Consider the following 9,572-nt stretch of genomic DNA (forward strand, 5'->3'; position numbering starts at 1 on the left):
GACTCTTCAGCACGGCCGGAATTAGTTTTCCGACACATTAGCTTGCGACCGCACACCTCCAATGGCACGATCAACACGAGAACGTAATGGTGACCGGGACATGACACGCCCTTCGCATTCCGTGCAAAATGGCCTGGTTTTTGACAACGCCTACAGATCATGGGCTCACTACGAAAAGTTTGGGCACGAGGACGAGAATGGGGCCCTTGCAAACGGGCAATATTCTGGGTAAGCTGATTTAATTGCTCTTGTTGTAATTTTAACATCTCTCCAAGCTCCCCTATTTCAGACTTCTCAGACGAGCTACAACGGCCCTGAACTTCATACTGAAACCCGTGCGCCAAAGGGACAGAAAGACTTCGACCCCTTGCTCCGCCCGGCATTCCCTCCCGCTCCCAACGAATAGCTTCGCCACGCACCTCCAAGAGTGTAGAATGGGGCTGTCGACAAACAAAGGGTCACAAACATATTCGACAAACTGGTCCCTTAATAAAATCTCTGCATTTGGCATGGCATTTGGGGACTTCTGCCTCACTTTCTCCAAGAGGCTCAATAAGGCCAAAGAGAACTCCAGCAAGGTCTCGCCTTCCTGTTGCTTCCTAGAAAAAAAGGCTTCCTGCAGGGCAACATAAGACTGGGAGCATCCATATAGCTCTTGCAAAATGGAAAAGATTCTCTCTGGGTCTCCGCGCTCAATAACAGGGCGATGTCTAACCTCCTCACGTGCGTTCCCTCCTAAATGATCAAATAGGAAAAATGCCTGGTCTGCCACTGACAAATGACGAGTTCTTATACAAGCTTTTGCTTCCTCGATCCACTCATTAATGCCAATGCCCGATCTACCATCGAATATTGGACATTTTCTATCCCTTGGAATAAACACAAGGCGTTCGGTTAACGTGGCACTAGCACTAACTGGTTGATCAATAGGTGGCACCACAGATTCTCGAGAGGGGCCAGCTATGGGACTGGATGGAGCAGCATGACTCTGCTCCTGGCGCAATTTGTCATTATCCGCCCTTAATTGAGCAACAAGATCCCTTAATTCCTGCAATTCCGCTTCCATTTGTTTACGGGAAACTTAAAGTCAGTAAAAGCTATGGAAACCCACTGCTGCTTTGTTCCACACACTCTAAACACAAAAAAACCGAAAGAAAGAAAAGCACACAGGAAATACAAAAAATAACCTCTAATCCATCCACAAATCACAACTAAAACCTTTAACAAAATAACAATAAGCATCCACGTCTCAGCCCCACAAAGAGAAACGGATCATGCCGACTACGCCAAAGTGTGGCGGGACGTTAATTAGACAGAAACTATAACTCAGCTGACTACGCCACCCTGTTAACAGGGAACACTATTATAGATTAATCATCTACAAAAGACACACAGGTACGTGGTTTCAAGAAACAGAGGCAAGAGACGTGGATACCAAAGATACAAAAAATGTTTTATTTCAACAATAAATATGGGTATTAATCTTAAAACATAACTATGGGCTGGAATAAAATAGGCATAAAAACAAAAAGGAAACCGAGGCTTACCTAAAGCAGGTAAACTAGCTTAATGAGTATGCGGCTACTATATCGCCAGGAGTATAACGCCAAGTGCACCACACACACACACACACACACACACACACACACACACACACACGGTAAGGTCAAGCATGAACACACTGCACCCTGTGATAGAGTCCCACCACCGCACGCAAAGGCCAACTAGCCGTCTGTCTGAAGCCTCGGTTCCTATAACAGACACTTAACCAAATTTAAATCTCAAAGCGAAAAATAATAGTAATCAAAGAAATAATAATGAGAATAATAATTGAATGTTGAGTGTTGAATGAATATACAATGAATCAAACAAATAAAAACTTAAATCAAACAAAGCACAATCACAAATCAGACAACTTACATAAACAAACAAAGTAAAGTAAAACAAAATACCATACGACAATGAATAACTAAATTAAGTGGATGAATTCAAACCAAACTAAACAAACAAACTGCAAACTTCACAATAAAGCAAGTACAGACAGAAGAGTTGGTCCAACAGAGAGGACCAATGCACGCCAGCTCACGCCTCTGTGTTAGATCGCAAAACAGACATAAACAAAACGTAAAAGAAGCATAAACAAAGCATAAACAAAGCAAACCAAACTTAAACAAAGCTTAAACACAGCTTAAACAAAGCTTAAACAAAGCAGACAAATCATAAACAAAGCTAGCAAAGCAAACAAAGCAGCAGCATCAAAGTACGTTGCTCCGCAGGCCGCACTGAATGACTCCTCTTAAAACTATTCCACCTAAAAAGGATTAAGTAGAACATTTATTCATCCCACCAAACACCACAAACCTCAGCAGAGATAGCTACACATACCTTAATATTGTCGTTTCGACCACAAGTCCAGCCACACAGGCAAACAGACATCAAACCGGCAAGAAGGCACGGGATTACGGCGGGTTCATGTTTAAAAGCAGTCGCCGAGCAACATGGAATGATTACACGTTGGAAACTATAATTCAAATAAAGCTGGTTACCACAAACACACACGTTGACACACACTTGCTAGCAAGCACATACCTGTGAGACAGGAAGCGTCTAAACCAGGAAGGGCGGGCCTCGGCAATGACACACAAGCGGTGATCACACAACATGGTGCATTAAAAGTCCCCTTTTATATAGTCGTGCATGTATCTGATTGGACAACTGATGCTTTCATGACAATTTAAAGAGACACCCACAGTTCGTCCCACTACATTAACATTAGCTGGGACACGAGTAATAGAGCTATGAACCCCATTCTGACCGCCTTTTGGTAATGCTAACATTTTCATAAATGGAATATTTAATGAAATCAAATGTTCTTCTAGACTATTGAGACAATGCAATTCTTCAGGTATGGGTTGCAATTCCAAATTGTTTACAGCACTTTCTGCTAGCATTTCACTTTTATTTATTTTATAATGACAAGTAAAACAAATCCATAGCCGTCCTTTACTTGATGTTTTCAATCCACATGGAACAGGACATTCATTTTCCACACTTATGCAAGAAGTGTGCTTTTGCCAGCAGGTGGTGCTATGACTAACCGATTATGTAAATGTAGATCTGTTCAGATCTGGAGTCCTATCAATCATGTAAAGTTTGGAGCAGATTGGACATTGTATGTCTGAGTTATAGCAACTTCCTTTTTGATGGCGAAACAGCAAATTTTGTCAGACCATCACGGACACGCCCTTCAACAAAAACTCTAGATCTTTGCAATTTAACATCGCAAAGGCCTTTAGATTACACTGACTAATTTTGGTGTTCATCAAAATTAATCTCTAGAATGAGTTCATTTGAAAATGGCAAAATGACAATTTACAGAGAAAATTAAAATAACTGACTTCCTGTTGGGATTTGGATTTTATATCTATAACTAATACTCCATATGGGCATGTAGATATGTTCAGATTAGGAGTCGTATCAAACATGAGAAGTTTGGAGCAGATTGGGCATTGTATGTCTGAGTTATAGCAACTTCCGTATAGGTGGCGCTGTCGAGCCATTTTGCCACACCCAATGGGATATTGGCCTTCGGCTGTGTTCAGGCCAGGACTCCTGTCAAATATGTGAAGTTTGGGGACAATCAGAAATGTCTTTAACTGACAAATTTGTCACTGCACCATTGACACGCCCTTTAACAAAAACTCAAGATCTTCACGATTCACTATCGCAAAAGCCTTTAGATAAGACTGACAAAAAAAAAAAGGTGATATCAAATTTCTAGCAGTAGTTAATTGCACAGTAAAACATTACACTTCCTGTTGCCAGCAGGTGGCGCTATTACAACTAAATATGGAAATGTAGATATGTTCAGATCTGGGGGGTATTCCAGAAAGCAGGTTATGTGACATACCTGGGTATGTTTAAGGGTAAGTTCGTGGATAACCTTAACTTTCGGTCCCAAAAACGGAGGTAACTTTCTGAGTATGTATGTAACCATAGCAACTGACTCTCTGAAGATAAGCTGCTCGGGAGCAGGTAATGTTTCAGTGTAACTTCGTTTCAGAAGGTTGGTAAGCATGGCGTGCCCTTTTGATAAGAATCCTGTGGACGTAGAAGCAGAAATTATACGAGTTTTTTTTCGTCGGGAGAGGGTTATAAGACAGCGTATTGATGTGTTTGCATACCCTAATAAATATTTGAAAGAGCGTTATCGTTTTTCAAAAGATTCGTTAGTTTATTTAACACGTCTTTTAAAACCGCGGTTCTGTGCTTAGCACACAAAACATTCTGTGCATAGCACTTAGGTTTTTTGCGTCTTGCCATTTTTTGTACAGTGTGGGCGATTAGGAGCACGTGGGAAAGGCAACTGTGTGTAGAGCCGTTCGTATAGTATGTCTGGCACTTAAACAGTTCTTACCCACGTTTGTACAGTTCCCTGGCCATAATCTTCTGCTTGTTATTAAAGATGAATTCCACAGAGTGGCAGGTTTGTCCTTTGTAGTAAAATCTATGATGCATATTTAATATTTAGTCATATTATTTATATCTATACATGTATTCATTATGCGCACACACACTTCATACTTCCATAACTTTCTGTTTCAGGGTTTCCAAATGTAATTGGGTGCATTGATGGCACTCACATTCCTATTAATGTTAATAGGAAATCTATTCATAGCATTAATGTGCAGGTAACAACTTCATTTTTCCCTTCTTAAAATCATTAAAGTCATTACTTTTTCCACTAACTAGGTAATATGTGAGGAAACCCAAATCATTACCAATGTCGAGGCAAAATGGCCAGGATCTGTGCATGATGCCAGAATTTTCCACGAGTCATCATTATGCCAGACATTTCAGCAGGGTATGTTTTGCTTTATACAATTGTTTTTTTGCTTTTTACTATATTTGTGTTGTACACTTCAATCATTACAGGACAGTACAATGGTTACTTGCTGGGGGACAGATGATACCCTTGTCTGCCCTATTTAATGTCACCCTACCCTGAACCTGAGCCTGGACCACAGACACGGTTTAACCTGCCTCACAGCCAAACACGGGCCAAGGTGGAGATGACTATAGGGATCCTCAAATCTCAGTTTCAGCGTCTGCGTGGGCTCCGGGTTAGTCCAGAGAGGGCATGCGACATTATAGTAGCGTGTGTTGTGCTTCACAATATTGCCACTATAAGAGGAGAGAGACACCCTCCTTGTATTGAGGAAGATGGCCCAGAGGAACACCTACAGATTTTAGAGGCCAACAGAGACGGAAGACTTTTAAGAGACAGGATCTGTCAAAATCACTTTTATTAATTTTTTTGCACTGGTCTGCCAGGCAGTGTATTTCTTTATTTCCTGAAAAACAATAAAAGTAAAATACAATAAAATGTTTTTATATTGCTTTACACACACACACACACACACACACACACACACACACACACTCACACTCACTCACACAACACTTAACATGCAACAGATTAATATTCAGACAAGTTCTCACCTTAGACGATGCTCCAGTAATTCAATTTCCAGTGCTGCTTTTTTAATGAGGAGTCTTTTCTCTTCCATTTGAAGCGGTATAAGGTCCATCTACATGTCACTTTTTTCTTATTTGTTTTTGAAGATGGACCTTATACAGCTCTCTTGCTGGCAACTAGGAAGGTGAAAAAAAAGTAATGAATGAGATTGTTTGGTCAGACAATAAAATTTAAATATGGACACCTGGACACAAATTCTTACCCTGCTTCGATTGTGTGCTGAGGTTGAAGGACCCTCATCTGTGGGCAAATCCCACAGGGACAATGACAGTTTGTTACTCTAATGCAAAAAGGGGCCATACATCATAACGGTATGCATCATACCTCAGGGATCTACCAGCATTGTCCACTTCTGTCACAGCAGATGTGGTCTCTTCATCGTCATCATCTTCATCCTACAGGAGAAATATTAAAGTATACATTATCTGGCAAAAAAATTAAAAAATACCTAAAAGCAACTAAAAGTACCTGACAACAAATCACTTACAACTGTGACAGACTGTGTTCTTTCTAGAGGGTCCAATAATACAATACATCCATCAGTATCTATAAGAACACACAACCCATTAAATTCTCAATATTATCAAAGAAAATAATACATGAAAAGAGTAAGATGTCAGAGTAAGATCACAGTAGCCTATACATCATATGCAGTTAAATAAAATAAGCCTACATAAAATTTATCTTGTTCAAAAAGCCTTTAAGTGACAGAGATAGTAATTTATTAGGACAAAAATGAAAACTAATCATAGAGGTAAACTTACATTTCACCATTTTTCACCATCACTTGTGGTGCATGGTGTGTGATGAACTGCCCCTGGAATGCCAGCAACCACTGGTTGCCCTTTATTAAGGGACAGAGCCAGCTCCTCAGAGGGGGTGAGGGGAGGTGGTGGTGGACCCCGCCAGTTAGACGGGCTTCAGTCTTCTTTTATTAGCTACATGACAGAATGAATATACTAAATCCTGTTATAATAATAGTTCAGTAATTGTGTAATCAAATATGACCTTTTTGCAGAATGTTTGTGTTTCATTTTGACTTGGCTTAAAGCTCCAGAAGGATTACAGCTTATTAAATAAGAAATATACATTATTATTTAAAACTAAAGAAATAAATGGCAGGTAAAGTAAATGCTTTCATAGTGATATAACATATTCAAAAGGATGTATAAGTCATACTTCATTATTTTGCATTATATTAAAACGGGAGCCAATACCAAATTTGTAATTTAATACACTCACGCATTTACTCTGTCCGGTATTTTTTGCCAAGTCAACTCTCTTTCTTTAGCTGATGCAGCTGTATTGCTTCTTTTTAATATTATTGGCTGTGAACTCCGCCTCTGTGAACCTCTGTGAACTCCGCCTCTCTGAACTCCGCCTCTGTGAACTCCGCCTCTGTGAACTCCGCCTCTGTGAACTCCGCCTCTGTGAACTCCGCCTCTGTGAACTCCGCCTCTGTGAACTCCGCCTCTGTGAACCTCTCTGAACGCCGCCTCTGTAAACTCCGCCTCTGTGAACCTCTCTGAACTCCGCCTCTCTGAACCTATGTAAACTCCGCCTCTGTGAACCTCTCTGAACTCCGCCTCTCTGAACCTCTGTGAACTCCGCCTCTGTGAAATACGCCGCTCTCTTTTTTCTGCTTTGCGTTTCCATGGTGACTCGTGAAATCGGCGATCCATTGAGAATGTCTTTATAAATGCACCGTGCACGCGCATTACCTCTGGGTAACCAGTTGGAGGTTGATTAAACTAACTCTTCTCAGGTGTTTTGGAACCGACATACTCATGGTATGCCTGTTTGGGGTGAATCAACCCAGAGGTTATGATTTATCAAATGGTAAGTTAACCAAGCTTTCTGGAATACCCCCCAGGAGTCTCAGGATTTCACCTGCAAACAAATACAATACAACCCAGAAATACTGCGGGTTGTAACACATTTAAAATAAATAGAGACTGTGGTGAAGAAAAAACTCCCCTTGAGAGGAACCAGACTCAAGAGGGAACCTCATCCTCATCCTCAATCCATCCTCAAAGCTTCTGATCTTACTTGAGAATTTCATGGAACCACCCAAGGCGTTGATGAGAAACATCTCCAGCTGCACAGAGTCGCCTCCAAACGAAGAGAACATCATCCAGAGGCAGACCAGGATAAGGAGGGAAGATCCACAGAGAAAAGAGGAGCAAAGGAACAGTGATTACTGGAACCGCAGGAGCATGTTTAACTCGACCGAGAGAGAGAGAGAGCGAGAGAGGTGACAGGAAGAGAAGGTTATGGAACTAAGAGGGAGAAGCAGAAGGAAACACAGACATGAGGATCTCTGGGACTGATGTGCAAAACGTTAATGTTTTAATTTGTTAGTAAATAAACTTACTTTACATTTAAGTCCTCAGTTCACCTGTGCTCATATATCAGCAGCGCAGCACCGCCTTTACAGTGTGTCCAACACATCTTATTCAGAGTCCAAAAAGTGTGTGTGTGTGTGTGTGTGTGTGTGTGTGTGTGTGTGTGTGTGTGTGTGTGTGTGTGTGTGTGTGTGTGTGTGTGTGTCAGACAGCACACGTACTGCTCGGTAGGTCGCGCATGCTCAGTATCAACAATTCGCTGGTATCAGTAGTGTGTCGGACGTGTCTGAAAGAAACGGTTCTTGATGCAGTACTGGTGACTCGAGAACAGCTGTGTGTGTGTGTGTGTGTGTGTGTGTGCGCGTGTGTGTGTGTTTCCTGTAATTATTGTTAAACTCGGGATTAAACAGAGATTAAACACTGCGCCATGTTTATTCCGGTAAATCCTCCTTCAATGTCGGTCACGTAGCTGTTTTCTGATTGGCTGGTGAATGGGGGCGGGCTCTACAACCACTATACACTGATCTGGAATTAAAGGCAGATTTGGAGCGTTAAATAAAGTCAGGGCCGGGATGCGGGTGTGTTGTGTGCCATGTCCTGCTCACGTGACTGTGATGCAGGTGAAGACCACCTGTCCTGCCTGTAGCTCGGGTTACAGTGGACTTTGATCCGATCTGAGAAACCTGAACTGAAGCCCAGTGATCTCTGAGGAACCCGTGTGTGTGTGTGTGTGTGTGTGTGTGTGTGTTTCTCTCATGACCGTGTCCCTTATCACAAAAAAATACAGAATCGCTGAGTCATGGTGCAGAGCAGAAAACACCCTCATAAACCTCCTGTTAATGATCACATCCTCATCCTCAGTCAGGTGTGTAGGACCTGAACTTCACCCTCAACAAACCTGCACATCTGTTCATCATCAGCATGTGAACTTTAATTGGGCAAAATATTTCAATTTAAATATTACACATCTCTGACTGATGATGCAGCGGCACTTTAATGTGTCCAGCGTCGTCCTCGTTTCTCCTCTCCGTCTCGACCGGTCTCTGTTTCTCCTGCCTCTGGTTTCTCATTAATGCCATGCTGAAAATAAACTTGTTTATTAGGAGACGAAATAAAATCAAGGTGTTTGTTTGTGGTTGTTTTTCCTGTTAAAACTCCACTGGCACAGAAAGAGCAGATCTGACCAGGTCACACTTCTGCTTCGAACACTGAGAAAACTTACAAACTATAATCATTACTTTCCCTGGAGCTCGACTGTGTTTACCTTCACCACACAGTAGCGTAGCCAGTTACACTAACAGATGTGCTGTAGAAATTCTGACCAGATGTTCTGATCTCACACTCTGGGGTCATGGTGTTGATTATTTATTAGAGCTTTAAAATGTAATCAAAATTTAATATTTACATAGAATTTCTTAAATAAATTGTATTTTGTGGATAAATTACTTGTTTGAGTTGAACTGTGTGTGTGTGTGTGTGTGTGTGTGTGTTGACAGCAACATGAGCTCTCAGGTGAGACAAAATTTCCACCAGGACTGTGAAGCCGCCATCAACCGGCAGATCAACCTGGAGCTGTACGCCTCCCACGTCTACCTGTCCATGGTGAGAGTCCAGTCGATCGCCGAGTTCTCACTGAGACACTGATAGAAAGTTTCAGTTGTGTAGAAGGAAACTGCAGGTGTGAAGGA

General features: G+C 41.7%; 1 protein-coding gene across 2 annotated transcripts in view; it reads right to left on the reverse strand.

Moving 5' to 3' along the window:
* Nucleotides 1-272: 272 nt before the first annotated feature.
* Nucleotides 273-9,572, reverse strand: part of LOC124392654 — a 14,241-nt gene continuing 4,941 nt past the window's right edge. Inside the window, exon 2 of one of the 2 annotated variants that reach the window (XM_046859823.1) lies at nucleotides 273-1,547. In XM_046859823.1, coding sequence (XP_046715779.1) covers nucleotides 281-1,066 — 786 coding nt within the window. In that variant the 5' untranslated portion in view covers nucleotides 1,067-1,547 and the 3' untranslated portion in view covers nucleotides 273-280. The remainder of the gene's footprint in view (nucleotides 1,548-9,572) is intronic. The other variant, XR_006927188.1, reaches the window with a different exon arrangement.

Source organism: Silurus meridionalis, chromosome 10 (assembly GCF_014805685.1).
Source record: "Silurus meridionalis isolate SWU-2019-XX chromosome 10, ASM1480568v1, whole genome shotgun sequence".
Lineage (NCBI taxonomy): Eukaryota > Metazoa > Chordata > Actinopteri > Siluriformes > Siluridae > Silurus > Silurus meridionalis.